Below are 18434 nucleotides of genomic sequence, written 5' to 3' on the forward strand. Positions count from 1 at the left end.
CTTCCTTACAGTCTAACAGGGGAAACAATATGTGTGTGTATGTATGTGTGTGTGTGCACAACCATACACATATTCCGTATTCCTCATATTCCAATAAATAATCATATAGTTGCCCCAAAAGGACATGTGGCCAATGAAAGGTAAAGGAATAGCTTAAAAAAATTTCAGGGAGAGAGCTAGAATGCTTGGGGAATGGATTGTTTTAGTTAATTAAATTTACTGGCAAAGTCAGAGTTGACCAAAAACTGCTTTTTGTTGCAACCCCTGTCGAAGAGAGTGTGTAATGTGCACTGGTCTGGCTCTCCCGCCTTGACAAATGAAGTAGATTGAGCATCATCTAACTTTTCATGACGGGTGGTCTTGTATTACCTCTTGGTCACCATTCTGAAGATTAGTTTTCATTGTTTAGATATAGGGAGATTGGGCTGAATGTAGACTTAAGAAATTTGTGACTAAATTCCTGATAAGAGATTGTTTTCAAAATCTGCCTCCTAAAATAGAAGGCAGAAGTCAAGTCAAAAAGCACTTGCTCTGTGCCAGGTAATGTACTACGTGCTGGGGATACAGAGATAGGCAAAAAACACTGTCCCTGCCTTCCAGGAGCTCATATTCTAATGGAAGAGACAACATGTAAAAACTACTGACATGCAAGATATTTACAGGGTAGGCTGGAGATAGTCTTAGAGCAAAGGCATTTGCAGGCAGAAAGGGGTGCAAGAATTGGGCTAAGATATTCATACTACATTTTAGCATAAACTAAGTGTTGAGGGGACCAGCTGACAAACTTGTCCATTAGTCATTGTGCTGTCCAGCATTTTCTGAATCTCAAAATATATAGAGATGAAAACTTCCATTATTCTAGGAAAACTAAGAAATTTCAGGACCTAAAAGCTATTTAATTTAGATTATTGCCTCTGATGACAAATTCCAGAAGGTAAGACTAATCTTTTCTTTCCCAAAAGAAGAAGTAGAGGCAAGGCATTAGGGACAGTAAAATGTAAGCTACTTGAGGACAGGAATTATTTTCTATTTTGTCTTTGTATTCCCAGCACCAAGAACAGCAGGCCCTTAATATTTCCTCATTGAATTGGATTGAGTAGAATTGCCTATGACTTCCTACCAACACTTTTGCCTTTTCAGCATAGTGTCCTGGGAATGTGACTGGACATGCTACAAACTTGGTGGTGCCTTCAGTAGTAACCACTGCGTTGGAAAATCTTCTTGCCTCGTTATGAACAGACTGACAGCAGTGTTGCAAATATGAACAAGAGAATCAGGGAGAAGAGTAGACAGGAGGGTGGTAGTGTGTGTTTTGCTAAGGAGAAAGGTTTGAGCCAGGAATGCCCGCCATGCTAGATTAACCTGCTTTGCTTTACAATAATTCTCCAGCTAGGTCCTATTAAGCGTAATGTTTTCTGTTATGTTGCAATTAGGCTAGAACGGTGGTGATTTATTTTGTTTGTGCGTTCCTGAAAAATGGGCCATAGGAAACAACATGGTGTCATAGCTCCTAATTACTTAGACGAAGTTTTCTTGGCATGTATGAATGGGCCCAGATTCTGTTTATCTATTATTAGTTGGAGTGGGCAGGATATTTATTTTCTTGATAAATATTAAAGTCCTGTGGGCTCTCCTGATTAAACCAGGAGACAGATGTTTGGTGTGTGAGAGAAGGACATGGGAGTCAATCAGATGTTCATTCTGAGGAGAATCAACTTGTGATTCGTCTTCTGTATGTAAACAAGAAAGAGAGGACATCAGTAAATCACTGTCATTTCTGTTGATGCAAAATGATACAACTCCCCCAGGATCGTATATGTTACATTGTATCTGTTCCCTAGACTAAGCGAACTTAAAGACCTTGTTTGGCACTTCACTAGATTGAGAGAGCTTATTGGAACCTTCAGTTCTGGGAGGAGTGCAGTCCTAAGGATGTGATATTTTTTTAGTGCTGAATGTGAACCTCTCTTGCTGGTGATGAGGAGTTACCTAGGATTTTAGGATCATAGATTCAGAACTGGAAGGGAGCTTAGAGACCACATTTTATAGATGAGGTAACCATTACATAAAGGTAAGCAGTGTCACCCAGCTTGTGACTCCCTGAGGCAGGAAAAAAAAAAAGACCAAAAACAAAAACACAGGGTTTTCCTGATCCCAGGACCGGTATGCACACTGTTGTTCAGTCATGTTGATCTGGTAATTATGTTGAGATTTTACCAATATACAGGGTGTCCCTAAGTCTGAACACATAGGAAATCTCATTAACATCTCATTAACTGTTTCCCTGAAGACTCTGTGTTGTTCAGTGACTTCTTTTTCTGGGGTATGCTAAAGGAGAAGGTGTGCTCAATGAAAATCACAGATGCAACACACTTGCTTGAATGTATCGAGTGAATGTGCCAAAATTGACAGCAATGTGGAGTTATTGCATCCAGTTCATGTGAATCTCACAAATGATGGAAATCATATTGAAGATGTTATTTGTTAATATTCCAATTACCGTATTTCCCCATGTATAAGACGCACCTTAATTTTGGGGCCTGAAATTTGAAAAAAAATGTATTACATGAAGTTATTGAGCTCAAGTTTTATTCATCTGCTCATAACTTTCAGACATCTTTTGGGCAAGTCTGGTGCATATACGCATGCTTACCCCATTCTGTTTCACGAACCTGAAGCACCAATTGTGTCCTCCTTTGAAATCAGTAGAAATCAGTAACTTCTTTTTCATCAGCAATTCTTCTTGCCTCATGCTGAACCATCTTTGTGGAAACAGGAACTCAAATTGCCCTTTGCTCTTCAAACCACATCTTCAATTCCCTCTCTGAATCAGGCCATTTTGCTGACTTGCCTCTCATGACCTTCTTTTGCCGTGGCGTCTTCAGTAGGGTTTCTTCTTCCCGTAACCAGTCTCGGATTGTTTTCTCAGCTGGAGGAGGACCAAACTTACATTCAGCAGCACGATTCCCATTCACCTTTGCAAACTGGATCACTTTTAACTTGAATTCAGCACTGTATGAAAATCTTTTCTGAGCCATTTCTGGGCAGAATGTGGCAAAACGTAACCTAATATACTGGTGACAAATGCAAAACAATGAGCGCAAAGACAACAAGTGCGAAAAAGCGGGAAATGCAAGTAAAAAAAAATCTACAACCACTGGATAAGATGCACCCAGTTTTTCGACCCCAAATTTTTCCAAAAGGGTTGTGTCTTATACATGGGGAAATAAGTTAAATAAAATGTTGAAAATTTCGTTCATTTCATTTCTTGAAAATATGCATTTTTGCCTCTGTATCCAGACTTTGGGAACACCCTGTATCTTAGAGTTGGCTCTCTCTAGATGTCTGCTTTTGGACTGAGTCACAGATCCTTTCCCCCTCCGGTCCTCAAGTTCTGACCTTATCAACGAACAGACACTGATTTCAAAAGTCACTCTTCCTCTGTTCTGACTTTTCTGTTAGGACCATCCCCTGTGGGGTGTGGAGTAATGTCCTGTCTAGGTGTGAAGAGGGTTCATTGGTTCATGGTTCATTGAAATTCTCAAATATATGTGTGTGTGTGTGTGTATGTATGTATGTATATATATATATATATATGTATGTATGTATATATATATATATATATGTATGTATATGGAGAGAGAGAGAGAGAGAGAGAGAGCGAGAGCGCACTTACTACTTTGTCTGGGAGCTCTCTTTATCAATGAAATCATAGATTCAATCCCTATCCCTACTAATGTTACATGGTCTGGGAGATGCAGAGGTATAGGGTGTCCCAAAAGTCTTAGTGCGGTTTTAAATATGTAAGTTTAACTATTCCAAACTTACAAAACATGTCATTAGAAAATATAATTATTTGAATTTCTTTTGTACTTATTTAATTTTATGAATTTTGGAGAATAATTTTTAAATGTTGATTTTGACAAGATAGGGCATCCCCATCGTTATGCCTATGAGAATTTCTGAATTATGTTTTCTCAGGTCAGTGGGCTGGTAAAGGAGGGTCTCTTGCTTGGCTACCTTGATCACCTGATCTATCTCCATTAGACTTTTTCTAGCCATGTTTTGTCAAAATTGTCACATCTATCTCTGGATGATCTTTGGAATATGATTGTAAATGAAATTCTTTGCATCACTGAGCAGCTGCAGTTGATGAAAAACGATGGATAGTGCAAACTGGTTATGGTGAATTTTAATTAGAAACATATCAATATTTTAAACATTTAAATAATTAAACTTTAAATTTTCTTTGTAAATTTGTAGTAAATTTACTTTTTTTAATAAATGTGTGTGCTTCTGAAGTTATTACAATTTAAAACTACATGAAGATTTTTGGCCCTCCATGTATATATGGGCATGGTCTTCAATGTGATGTACAATTTTATGACTCTATAACAAGATGATAAATTGTGTGACCATAAACTGTCCCTTTTTTAAATCAAAGGGAGAAGGTTTCATAGAGGTTGTAATACTTGAACTGGACCTTGAGGGATGGATAGGAATAGAAAAAGAAAAATGTTCCAGGCTGGCAAAATGTCATTTGCAAAGGCAGGGAGTTGGGAATCAGTATGGCACACTTGTGTAGACCATTGAAGAGATAGTTGTGAAGAGAGAAGGCATGTGTTGAGGAGTAATAATAAAGTAGGATTAATAAAATTGGGCCAGATTATGGAGGGCTTTGAATGTCAAGCAGTGGAATTTTGATTTCATGTGGTATGAAACAAGGAACCATTGACGGTCTTTTGAGTAAGGAAATAAAATTGTGAAAGATGAATTTTAAGAAAACTAATTTGGTAGTGATAGGTGGATGGATTAGAGGGAAGAGACTCTAACCAGGGAGGCCACATAGAATGATACTGTAGTCATCTAGGACAGTGGTAAAGAGGATAGTAGTGGGAATGGGGAAGAAGAGGTCCATACCAGTGACAATTCAAGGGAAATCTATTAGAGCAGCTTCTTGGATTGTAACTCTCTCAGTTCTTAATGACTTGCTAGAAGGCCTGCCAGAGTTGGCTGACATATTTAGCTTAAAAGCTCAGTGGTTTACTTAAACTGGAGGGCAATTTGCTTTAAACTACATGTTACCATAGTTTTCCTTTTCACTCTGTTCTTATGCATAGAGCAAGTGAATCTGGGTTCCTTGTGTGTTCCTCATTCTCCTTATTCAGTCTGAAGCACATGCCCCAACCCCCATGGGGCCGACTGGGAGAGGGATATTTGTGGGTCAGTTTGGTGACATTTAGGGTGGACTTGTAATACTAGGATTTGCTTAGCCAATGGAGGCCACCTTTGTCCCTGTTTGGGTTAATAAGGTCTAAGAGAGGTAAGCAACAGATATTTACCATGGTCTGCAGGCAGCTGGTTATGAAAATATAAGCCCCAGGATGGTGAAGCTTGGCCATTCCATGGGTGCCCCTGTGTGTTCCCAGAATGTCTGTGACACATACTTGCTGTTCTAAACGGATTGGGAGTAGCTGCTATTTTTATCCCTTTTCTCTGAAATGATCTGGCAGTCGATTCTCTTCTCCTGTACCTGGCACAGGTATACCTGGCACATGAATTGCCACATGTAAAGATCCTTTTTCTAAAATGAGGGCTGAAATAGTCATTTTCAGGTTTGTTTCCTGATTATGACATTCATTTCAGTTCAAGTCAAGCCAATTCAAGTCAATTCAATCTAACTAGAATTTTTTTAAATTTAATTTATTTAATATTTAATTTATGGGATAAAATAACATAGTATAATGAAAAAGATGATTGCACAAGAAACTTCACATCTATTATGTACAACTTGTTATTCCTTTAACAATTTTTTCCCTTATTTGCCATCTTTCATTAAGCAGCAGCCACCGTGTCCTAGGGGAAAAGCAGCCCAGTTGGGTAGTAGATAGAATCTAAAGAAATGAATGAAAAGCATTTGTTAAATCATTACTATATGTCCAGCATTGTGCAAGGAATCAGGAATACAAATGAAAAATCAAACCTGTTCCTACTGTCAAAGAACTTAGATTTTAAGGGGTTAGGGCAGACAGTCCAAATAAGGAGTATATGGAGGAAAGGCAGCTGTGGTCAGGGAAGTCATAAAGGCGGTAGAATGGAATAATAGGGCAGTCAATTGACAGGCCCTTTCCTGTGGCAGTAAGAGTGTTGTTTGGCCATAGAAGGGGTTAGAACATCAGCATCATTCAGGAAGAGCTGGGTTCAAATTTTGCCTCAGATACAGTGACTGTATCAATTAACCTCTCAGTGCTCCCAGAAAATTCTCTGAAACTCTGAATTGTTGAATAGTTCCAAATCTGCATTGGTGGAGGGAGTTTCCTCATAGAGAGTTCCCTATACCTATGAAATAATAGGTCCCTATGAAAACAAATGAACAAACATTCAATTTACTGTGCTCAGTGTTGGGGATACAAAAAGATGACCTAGTTTCTGCCCTTCAGGAAGTTATATTACACTGGAAGATACCACATACACACAGATAAATATAAAACAAAGTAGGATGTGATGGTAGCAAGAGAGAAATCCAGACAAAATACACTAGTATCAACAAGGATTTATTAAAGATCTACTATGTGCAAGGCACTGCTCTGGGTTCTGGGGATACAAACACAAAAGCTAAAGGATAGTCCTTGCTCTCCAGAAACTTACGTTCTACTAAAATAATAGTTGCCAATTTATATAGGGCTTCATAGGTTAAAATGCATTTCTCATATATTTTTGAGGCTTTCCCAACAACCTTATGATGTGGATTCTCTAGATATTATTATGTTCATTTTATAGATGAGGAAACTGAGGGTCAAAGATGCTAAGGGACTTGCCCAGGGGTGGGGAACCTGCAGCCTCAAGGCCACATGTGGCCCTCCAGGTCCTAAAGTTCACATGTAAGTGAAGTTTGGATTCAGTCAAAGGGCCACACTTGAGTTCCTAGAGGGCTGCACGTGACCTCGAGGTTGCAGGTTCTCCGCCCCTGGACTTGCCTATAGTCATGAAGTTAGTAAATGTCAGATGTGATTTTAACCCTGGTATTCATGACTCCTGGTCCAGTACTCTATCTGCCAACCCAGTGGTCTGCAAAATTGAGGCTGAGGCCTCCTGGTAGGGTCATGGCCTGATACCAAGAAGTTTTTTTTTTGGAGTGTAGAACAAAGGAAGAAGGATCACATCCTCCCTGAGATAGCAAATCTATGGGGTTTGTCTTCAACACAACCTTCTAAAAGGATACAATAAAGATGAAATAACTTTTGCTACTGCAGTCAATAGGGGCCTATTTGAGTTTGAGTAGGCAATGGGCATTGTCTTTATTCCCCATTCTACTCCTTTCCTCTGCTGTGCAAGCTCCTAATTTCCATCTCTTGCAGGCAGGTATTAGTCCCTTATAGCAGTTATGACCTGATTTATACCTGGGCATCCACACTAGCAGCTTCACAAGTACCACTAAAAAAAACAATCCCTCCCCCTTAGCATACTTACCACATGACACCCAGATCACCTTGTGGCTGTGCCCCTTGGTTGCCTTCTGCATTCACAATAGGGTGGATTCTGCACTCCAGGAACCCAGGCTCCTGTTGTTGTGATCTCCAGGGCAGATATCATCACATTATCTTTCCCCCTAAACCCACCCCTTTTCTAGACTTTGCTACTGATCTCAATGCCCCCACCACTCTTCTTGGCCCTCAGGCTCACAATCTCATGGTCATCTTTGATTCCTCACTCACTGGTATCCCACATATCTGATCAGTTGGCAGATCTTATCCCTTTTCTTTCACATCTCTCACTTCTGTCTCCTCTCCACTCATGTGGCTACTATCTTAGTTCCAACCCTGATGACCTCTTTTCTGGACTATTACAATAGCCTCCTATTTGGTCTTTCTGCTTTAAGTTTCTCCCCTTTTTAATCCATGTTCCACATTGCTGCTAAAGTGAGTTTTCTAAAACTCAGATCTGACAATGCCCATTGCCTACTCAATGAACTCGAATAGGCCCTTATTGACTGCAGGAGTAAATGTTATTTCATCTTCATTGTATCCTTTTAGAAAAATTGTATTTTTTTTCATATTAGTTTAAAATATATAATTATTAGCACACAGTAGTACTTTTGCATAATTTACAAATAATATTTGTACATTAAGGGTATAAAAGCTTAATCCTTTTTAAATTTATGGGTACACAATCAAAAAAAGTTTGGAGGCTGCTGCACTATGGAACACCCATTTCAGTGCCAAGTATGTACAAGGCATGGAGGGAGACTGAAATGATAATTATGAGCTGGCCACTGCCATATGGATCTTGTAGTCTACTGTAGATGTCATAACTGAATTGTCTTAGAATTATGGTGTTTCTCAAAAGCGGAGCAGGGATCTGAGAACTGTAGAAATTTTAAACTTGTGAGAATGTTGTTCAGCCTAGAAAAGTGGCCCCAGAGATTTTCATTATTTTCTTCCTTTCTTTCCTGTTATTCCCACAGAGGTTATAAGCAATAGTGGAACTGATAGGTGACTTACTAAGAATCCAGTTTGTGATTTCTCAGCCCCTAGAGTGTGTGTGTCAGAGATCTCTATGTCCCAAGTCCAACATGGTCCCATCTACTTTCTGTCTGAGTCAGAAGAATCGAAATTGAGTATCTAGGCTCTGTCACTCTGTCCTCTTTCTAAGCCTCAGCTTTTTAATTGATAGAATGGGAATGATACCCTGTACCATCTGCTTTATGTAGCACTAATGGGGTAATGTCCATAAAGAACTATGCCTGAACAGGAAATTATCATCACTTCTTCCTTTGGTTCTTTCTTCTTTGGGGATTTCCTTATTAGATAGATGATGTGTAACCTGTTAGCTTTTTTTTTTGAAATAATGAGACATAAAAATGACTATCGTAACTGTTGATTTCCTGCCTTACAGGATCTTGGGAACAAAGACCTCAACAGGGATAAAATTTATTTGATCTGTCAAACTGTCAGAGTTGGGAGGATGGATCTCAAGGATTCCAATTTAAAGAAGTGTACTCAGGGATTAAGGCGCCCATTCGGGGTGGCAGGTAACTGTGTACATCTATCTAGAAGGTGTAATCTACTTGGTTCTGTTAGTAGACCGTTGTTTTTCTCTTGGTGTTCATTTTATGTGGCTGAATTAAATATATTCTTTCCTCCATTTCATCTAGAAATGCTTTAATACCTGTATTTCTGATGACTAAATCAAAGTAACTGGTGACCTAGTCCCATTTTGTGATGAGTAATTGGATGCAGATGTCTAGAAATTGAGGGATGAGGGTAAACTGAAGTCTGAATAGTTATGTGCTTCTCCCTGGGGCCTAAGGGGAGGAGAGATCATTCTGGCAGTATGTAATTGTGAAGAACAAATCATTAAAAATAATGTCCAAGATAAGAGATCAAAGAATGAATCTCATCACAGCTAAAGTCCTGATGAAAATGGGTGTTAAGAAGATTAGCCTGGCTTGTTGGAATATCTGGGAAAAGAGATACTTCCAAATAATAGGGTGGACTTTACATTATTTCCCAGGCTTTGAGTCAACAGTGGTAAAACTATCTGATTCTTTAGTGATCTGACCTTGATTAGAAGACTTAATTATAGAGGGACCGTTGACCTGAGGGTCGGGGGACCTGAGCTCCTGCCTTGGCTCTGCCATCAGCTCCCTGTGTGACCTTGGAAAGTTTAGAAATCAATTAATCAATTGTTTTCTTATCTGAAAAACACACGAGGGAGCTGGGTGACTGGGTCATCCATAAGATGCCTTGCCACTCTAACAGTTTACATTCCCTTCCTTAACTTACTTCTGGGTAATCAACCACTGAGGTCATGTTGTTCTGCTTTCAGGAATGAGTTTCTTGTCCTCCTGAAAAGTCAATAGCAACATGTTGAAAGCTTTTTCTTCCCCTGCCCCTCCTCACTTTGGCTCTTGGCTCTAGGCAAGGACCTCTATTTGTTTCTACCTGCAGAACCACAAACAAGTGCATAATAAAGCATCGGCCAAGTCCTGAACAGGAAGCACATAAAAGCTCTCTGGTTGGGATAGAGCTTTGCCTTGGTGCCTTTATTACTGATGCCTCCCATCTGTCCTCCCGTTTGTTTTCCTCTGCTTTTGCAGAATTCCTGGTTCTCAAAAAGCCACCAAGAACTAAGTGTTCTTTAGGATCTAACATTCAAAATGGCATACTAGTCTCTTGAGACACACGCTTGGAAATTTCCCTTATGGTTATCTGTCTGTCTAGCTGGATTTTGACCTGCTAATTGTTCTGATTCTTTCTCTTTGCATATGCTCTGACTCTGACTTGGCCCCCCAATTATGATTGCCACCTTTGTCCTGACCTTGATGAGTTTCCTCATTCTTTGAGGCTTGCTTCATTTTCACTGGTCTGGAAGGCTTATCCCTGTGGTTTTTCTCTTGCTACCTCCATCTTGGCATAATCTTAAACAATGGTTTTTCTTTTCTTTTCTTTTCTTCCTAGTTATGGATATAACAGACATCATCAAGGGGAAAGCAGAAAGTGATGAAGAGAAGCAGCATTTCATCCCCTTTCACCCGTAAGACATCCCAAGATTATTATTTATTTTCCTCTTAACATAAACCATACTACCACCCAACTCACTCCCCCTCAATTACACATGGCAGCACACTACTGAGTTTGGCACAGCCCATCTGTGCCAAGGGTGAGAAGGCAATGAGGTACCCTGGTATCATGGAACATGCACTGGCCTTAGAGTTACCAGATCTATAGTCTAGTCTCAGTTCTGTCACAGATTGTATGACTTCAAGTAAGTCATTTTGCCTCTGGGTCTCAGTTTCCTCTGATGTCAAAGGAAAGAGTTAAACTAGATTAGAGGATCTCTAAGGTTCCTTCAGACTTAAATTCTTTGATTGCTAGGATGATGTTTAATGATGATACCAGGACCAGATATTGGAAACAGAGTATGATTCTGGTGTTGTGTGGGCATGAATTTGAGAAGGAGACCAAATCATCTTTTTCTGCTTGAGGAGTTCACAGTGGAGGAGTACTAGGACTGACATAGCATGTGACACCTTCCTTTTACAACTGAGAAAACCAAAGCCCGGGAAAGAAGTAACTTATCCAAGGTCACAGAGATATTATCAGAAGTGGGATTTGAACCCTAGTCTTCAGACTCTGACATTAGTGCCCTTGTCCTTGTCCCATGTTGTTTCCATGATGGAATAACCCTGGAGAAAGGTGTTCAGACGGTGGTAATCAGTCTGGTGATTCTTGTTAGGGTAGAGGCTTAACTGAATGACCCTAGAATAATCCTCTGCTGCCTCTGTGATGTTGGGCAAGTCAGTTAACTGCTCTGAGTCTCCTTTTCCTCATAGTAAAATATGAGGGCATTGAACTAGATGCCCTCTAAGGCCTCTTCTTCTCAATCTATGGTCTACGATCCATGCTTCCTGTTAGGACTTAAGATGGAGTAACAGAAATCTTTGGAAGCTGCAAACCTTTAAGAATCTGAGAGCTCCTGCACACCAATCTTCCCCTAGAAAATGACTTTAAGTTACGACATCTGTGATCATGCCTCTTAGGGGCATATTGCTTTGCAGAGGAGAGAAAAACAAACTGATTTCCTAATGAAGCCCAACATTGTCTCCCTGAGCTGGGTCTGAATGGCTAAATTTGCCTTGGCATTTTGGACCAAGGTTGATTTTTTCCTAAGGAGTATCTGACAAAGGGGATGAGGCATCACAGAATTCCTCAGTTCCACTAGCCTACATCCCTATGAGCATGAGTGTATCCAGCAGTCACTGTGTTCTCTTTCCTCCTCCAGGGTAACAGCTGAAAATGATTTCCTACACAGTCTCTTGGGTAAAGTTACAGCCTCCAAGGGAGACAGTGGAGGTCAAGGTAAGTAAGTTGTATTTATTTGCTTAGAAATTGTCAGTGCCCCCAGTTGAAATTAGGAGCCCTGAATAATTTAGTTTGCTCTCTCTACAGATTGCAGAGAGAAGGAGAGATCTCACCAGCTCTCTCTAAGGGCACCAGAGAAATCCTACTTTCCAAATCCAGTGAATTTTTCTTTCATCAATCCTTGTCCTTCTTGACCTCTCTGCATCCTTTGAAACTGTTGACCACACCCTCGTTCTGGATTTTCTGTCCTTCCTCAGTATCATAGAAACCACACTCCCAGTTCTCTTTCTCCTTCTCTGTTACTTTGTCTTCTTTGCTGATTCATCTTCTTCTTCCTGATTTCTTAAAGTGGGTGTTCCCCAAGATTTTGCCCAGAACCTTTTTTTAAAACTTCCTGGCAATCTTTCTACCATGACCTCAAGTACCCCTTCTGTATCTCACACCCTGACATCTAAGCTCCAGACCTCTATCTTCATTTGCTTATAGGAACATTCTACCTGGATGTCTGATGAGCACCTCAAATTTAATACTTCTAAAACCAAGATTATCTTTTCTCTTCAACTAGTTTCTCTTCCTAACAATGTTTCTGTCATAGACACCAGGCTCCTATATTGGAAAGTTGGATATTATCTTTAACTCTACTTTCTCCCTTGCCTTTCATAACTTATTAGTTACCAAATCCTACCAATTCTGCCTCTGCAGCATTTCTCACATCTCTCCCTTCTATTCCTGCACCCTAAGGATAGGCCCTGAATTACTGTATCACTTGCCTGGGCTATTATAACCACTTCCCTACATGTCTCTCAATCTCTCCTTCCTTCCCTCTTTATGTCATCCTTCATTGCTACAAACATAATTTTTCTCCTGAAAAGATGTATCTGGCTTTGTCACTCTTTTCAAAAAAAATTTGCCTCAGGAATGAAATTTAAACTTCTATGCCCCAACATTCAAGATCTTCCATCTTTCTACCAGTTTCAACCTTTTCCCAACTTCATTTTATTCTGCTCTAAGTCTTCAATTTGTCCATACAAATTGAAACAACTGTCTCCCAATCACACTATATATTTTTCTATCTCTGTGCCTTTGCCAATGCTACTCCATAAACCAGGAATGTCCTCCCTTTCCCTATTCATCTGTTGAATTTCTATCCAAGTCAAATGATACCTATTCCACAAAGCTCTCCCAGTTAGTAGCAATCTTTTACCCTTTTACTCCTCACTTAGTAATGTGTTTTTCTCTTCTCTTGTGTACTGATCATGTGTATTATTTTGTGTTCTTTGTTCAGTTTCTGGGTATGTGCTATGTCCTCTACTGAAGTTTACTGTTAATAAACATAGGGATCATGTCTTATCTGAACTATGTATCTTTCCCAGTGCCCAGGACAGTGCTCTTATTAAGCACAGAGTAGGTACTTAATAAGTATCTCTTCAATGAAATGGAATTGACATTAGGTAGATGATGAGGAATTTTTTTCTGTTGGTAATGTGATCAGTGTTTGTTCCCAAAGACCGATTCTAGCAAGGGAGGTTGAAGGGAAAAGGGAAGAAGTGGTTTAATTCAGAAGACAATTTACCCTAAATACAAAAGATCTTCACAAAGGATACTTTCCTTTAGGCCTCTGGGTGACAATGAAAATGCTGGTTGGAGACATCATTCAAATCCGGAAGGACTATCCCCACCTGGTAGACAGGACGACCGTTGTGGCCCGGAAGCTTGGTTTTCCTGAAATCATCATGCCTGGTAGGAGCTGACCTGGTCTGTGACTTTCCCAGTTTGGTACAGTTTTACTCCTTTCTCCTATGAGAGCTGGAGAAATAGGAGATTCAAATTGTTTGCTGAATAGGCAGTCTCGGGTTCTTTATTCTTTTTTGGTTAGAAGTTGCTTTTGCTTTCAATATTGTTATTGTTAGTTTAAATTGGGACAATGAATCAGGGGACGTTTTTCCTATAGATTGGGGCTTCCCTATAGATTGAAACTATGTAAGTATCAATAGATTATACAGGAACAGATGAAAGTGAAAAGTCACATGGATTCCCTTCTGATGAGATGCTTCGGCACATCTTATCAATTCTTAGTTATTCGTACTGATGTATGGAGCATGATTAGTATACAGTGATGGGTCATCTTAAGCAATTATCTTTGATTTTGAAATGCCTGCCTACATTGGAACATGAATATGCTCATCCTTTTATAAATTCAACTCAGTATGAAATACAACTCTGTAGAGACAACTCTAAAGTTGCTCCTTTCCTGACTGTCATTCCAAGCTGAGAATGACTAGAATGACCTTAAAGATTATTGCAAGCTTCCAGCCTAAGATGAGCTGCCTCTTCTCATATCTCCTCTAGAGCAGGGGAGGTACTTAACTGTCAATGTTTCAGATAATGAAGTAGCAGAACTAATGAAATATCAAGGAAGCACTTAGAGTCAGGTCTTTGATTAAAGGCAAAAGCAAGATTTGGGTCAAATAGTTTGAGAGTTGACTTGGTCAGATCATAGAGAGTTGACTATTTGTGGGAAATAGGTTAGGATGCCTAACTCAAAAGCCCACCCATGTACTAAAACCTTATGAAGTAAGTCACCATGCTACATAGGCTTATAAGATTAGAGAGCTAGAGTGAGAAGGATCCTCAGGGTCAATCTAGCTTAGTCCTTCTTCAGATTAGGAAATTGAGACCCAAGGAAACTTAGTGACTTTAAAATCCTGGATCTCAGTTTGGTTATACTGCAAATCAATTTATGCCCTGCTATGCACAGATAAATAAAAGGTATCTCACTATAAACAGACTGTGATGTGGTTGTTATCCTTGTTCCCAAATATCTGGTATAATTAGATTGTCCTGTACTTGAAACATTTTTGTTTACTATGAAAAAATTTATTTTCCTCTCGTACTCCCTAAGAATCCTTCTCTGGGTCCTGAGTCAGCATCTGCTTACCCTGGCATTCTGGATAAATGATAATTCACTTTGATCTTCTGTTTCCCTATCCAACACTGTGGGCTGCCCCATGGGATGCCCAGTTCTCATTGCCTAGCTAGTCAAAGGACTGAGGAAAGTTATTCTATTCTGCTCCCACTCAGTGGAAAGCCCAATGATTTATGTTTGGCTGGAGCTCCTAAGCTATTAGATTTCTCGTCTTCTCTTTGCTTTCCCAGAAGGTGTCACTATAGGATGGAAATTAAGTTGTTTAACTTAGGAAGAAAAAGGAAAAAGAAAAACATGGATAATTGGTATATCTACCTTTTCAAGACTGAGTCTCCATTATGGTTTCTTCTTCCACGACCCCTCCTTCCCTCCTGTGCCAACTCCAATTCCATCTTCTCCTTAGGATAAGTGTGTGTGCCCCTAGCTCTTCTGATGGTTATTAACACTAAAACGAGGAAGCAAGATAGATGGGAGTTCCCATTTTGTCTCTTAGCTCATCTTCTCCTGCACCAGCTGAAGTGAGTTGACTGCTTCCTTCCTGCTGCCTTTGACTCTGGTGTCTAACTCTTGTCTTTCTGCCTCAGGGGATGTCAGGAACGACATCTACATCACCCTGTTACAAGGAGACTTTGACAAGTACAACAAGACAACGCAGAGGAACGTGGAAGTGATTATGTGTGTCTGTGCGGAGGATGGCAAAGTGCTGCCTGTAAGGGATCACTCCGTTTCCTTCAGTGACATAGGCAACTTCTAGGGGCCTCTGCTTAGCAAGAAAGCCTTTCCTCAAAATTCTGCCTTCTCTCACGTTGCCTTTCTTGGTGTTGGTATTGGACTACATGATCTGTATTTTCCATTACTCCAGGCCTGGCTCTGCTTTCCTGAGAAGTTACATACGTAACATGATAGAATACTGGGACTTGAAGTCATGAAGTCCTGGGTTCCAATCATGCCTCAGACTCTTGCTTGCGGTATGATTCTGGGCAAGTCATTTAACCTTTCTGGGCCTTGAGTTCCTCATCTGTAAAATGGGAATGATGATAGCACCTGCTACATGGGCTATTATGAGGACCAAATGAGATAATGTATATGAAACATTTTGCGAACCTTAACACTCTGCATCAACAGCTCCCAAAAGCTTTGGTCTCAAGAAACCTTTATGTTACATTATTGGGACCCCAAAGATCTTTGATGTGGTAATATCACCACATCAAAGATCTTTGCAATCCTAATATTTTAAGATGGATATATAAAATATGCATTTATTTTTTCGTGTAAAAATAATAAGCCATTACCTATTAAGATGGATAAAATATTTTAGTAAGAATAATTATTTTCCAAAACAGGGAGAAAAGTGCCATTGTTTTACATATTTTTGAAAATTTCTTTGTTTACTGACTTAATAGAATACAGCTGAATTCTCACATCTGCATTCAATCTGTTGCATTAAGTTGTTTTGAAAATATATGAAGAAAATCCAGCCTCACTCAGATATATAGTTAGAAAAAGAAGGAGTATTTTAATAGGCAAATAATATCTTACTCTTTTTATGAAAATAGTTTTGACCTTAAAGGACCTCTCAGGGTCTTTGGGGACCTCCAAAGTTCTGTAAATTACTCCTTGAGGCCCACTGCTCTGCATAAATGTGAGCTCTTTTAAGTACGTATGGATAGGTAGATATCTGATATCTGTGATTTCATTGCTAGAGGGGAATGTCTGTTGGGAAAATGCCTTGGACCAATGCAGATCAACAAATTTTGTGCAACTGTTAGTCTTGTAGGGTTGCCTGGGGCATGAGAAGTAAAGTGACTTACCAAGGGTCATATAACCAGTATAACTTGGATTCAAGTACTTGAATCCAAGACTTCTTGAGATTGAGAGTGGCCCTTTCTCACACTACATCATGCTGCCTTTAGACACATGTCTTTCTTTCTTCCTTCCTTCTTTCTTTTTTTCTTTCTTTCTTTCCTTTCTTTGTTTTTTTTCTTCCTTCCTTTTCTTTCTTTCTTTCCTTCTTCCTTCCCTTTTCTTTGTTTCCTTCCTTCCCTCCTTCCCTCCTCTTTCTTTCTTAATTTCTTTCTTTCTTTTCTTCCTTTTCTTCTTCCTTCCTTTCCTTTCCTTCTTCCTTCCTTCTTTCCTTCTTTCTTCCTTTCTCTGTCTTTGTTTCCTTTCTTCCTTCCTTCCCTTCTTTCTCTTTCTTTCTTCCTTCCTTCCTTTCCTTCTTCCTTCCTTTCTCTTTCTTGGTTTCCTTCCTTCCCTCCTTCCCTTCTCTTTCTTTCTCAGTTTCTTTCTTTGTTTTCTTTCTTTTCTTCTTCTTTCCTTTACTTCTTCCTTCCTTTTCTTTCCTTCCTTCTTCTTTTCCTTCTTCCTTCCTTTCTCTTTCTTTGTTTCCTTCCTTCCCTCCTTCCTTCCCTCCTTCCTTTCTTTCTTTCTTTCTTTCTTTCTTTCTTTCTTTCTTTCTTTCTTTCTTTCTTCCTTCCTTCCTTCCTTCCTTCCTTCCTTCCTTCCTTCCTTTCTTTTCTTCTTCCTTCCTTTCTCTTTCTTGGTTTCCTTCCTTCCCTCCTTCCCTTCTCTTTCTTTCTCAATTTCTTTCTTTTCTTCCTTTTCTTCTTCTTTCCTTTACTTCTTCCTTCCTTTCCTTTCCTTCCTTCCTTCTTCTTTTCCTTCTTCCTTCCTTCTTTCCTTCTTCCTTCCTTTCTCTTTTCTTTGTTTCCTTCCCTCCTTCCCTCTTTTCTTTCTTTCTTTCTTTCTCTCTTTCTTTCTTTCTTTCTTTCTTTCTTTCTTTCTTTCTTTCTTTCTTTCTTTCTTTCTTTCCTTCCTTCCTTCCTTCCTTCCTTCCTTCCTTCCTTCCTTCCTTCCTTCCTTCCATCTGTCTTTCTCTCTTTCCTGTAAGGCTTTCTCTTTGGTCTGGATTCGCAAGTTAGCCCTCTCCAGTTAAAGAAAGAAGTCATTGTCCTTGAAACCATATTAGTTTACTCAGTAAGTGTCTGTGAGAAGTTACACACAGAGAGGGAGAAATTAGAAGTCTGGAAAGAATGTGGTAACTTGGGATGTCCTCAAAACAGACGTTCCGATCCCTTTATGTAACCTGTCAGTGTTCAAGCAGAAAATCTGGTGAAAAGTCAATTCCTAATTTGGTCTCCAGGGGGCTAGCGTAGTACACTTAAGAATGCAAAGCGCATAGCTATAAATATTTATACAGCATATGTCCTATACAATTTTCATCATGTGTGTTTACATTTATTTGCTTATTTCTTCTTTAAGCTTTTCAGCATCTGTGTCCAGTGTGTGGGAGGGTTTTGCTTCTCCTATTTCTCTCTCTGTGCTTCTGAGTTGAAAATAAACTCAGCTATAAGCTGACATTTAAGCGAATATTCACCCATTGATGTGGCAAATGACCAAATATAAAAGCTAGGGGTGGGGGACTGGAGAGTGCAGATCAGAAAGGGATCATGGGAAAAAAAGAAGTGGTCCTGTAAGACAATCTCAACTTTCCTCCTTCCCAGCTGTGTGACCTGTGGGGGATTCTATTAACTCCTCCGCTTTGTTCTGAATCTATAAAAAGGGACCAAAACCCATTTCTCCCAGGTTTCTAGGAAGGTTGAATAATTTTTTTCTCAAATCCATCCTCCAATCTCATATAGACT

The 18434-nt window shown here is 39.6% G+C and overlaps 1 protein-coding gene across 1 annotated transcript in view; it reads left to right on the plus strand.

Annotated features, from left to right (window-relative positions):
- The window catches only part of DOCK2 (dedicator of cytokinesis 2), a 513031-nt gene that overhangs the window by 49222 nt on the left and 445375 nt on the right, over nucleotides 1-18434 (plus strand). Inside the window, exons 10-14 of the mRNA XM_036749404.1 lie at nucleotides 8896-9031; nucleotides 10461-10536; nucleotides 11785-11861; nucleotides 13479-13604; nucleotides 15375-15499. Coding sequence (XP_036605299.1) covers nucleotides 8896-9031; nucleotides 10461-10536; nucleotides 11785-11861; nucleotides 13479-13604; nucleotides 15375-15499 — 540 coding nt within the window. The remainder of the gene's footprint in view (nucleotides 1-8895; nucleotides 9032-10460; nucleotides 10537-11784; nucleotides 11862-13478; nucleotides 13605-15374; nucleotides 15500-18434) is intronic.

Source organism: Trichosurus vulpecula, chromosome 3, assembly GCF_011100635.1.
Source record: "Trichosurus vulpecula isolate mTriVul1 chromosome 3, mTriVul1.pri, whole genome shotgun sequence".
In the NCBI taxonomy this organism is placed as follows: domain Eukaryota; kingdom Metazoa; phylum Chordata; class Mammalia; order Diprotodontia; family Phalangeridae; genus Trichosurus; species Trichosurus vulpecula.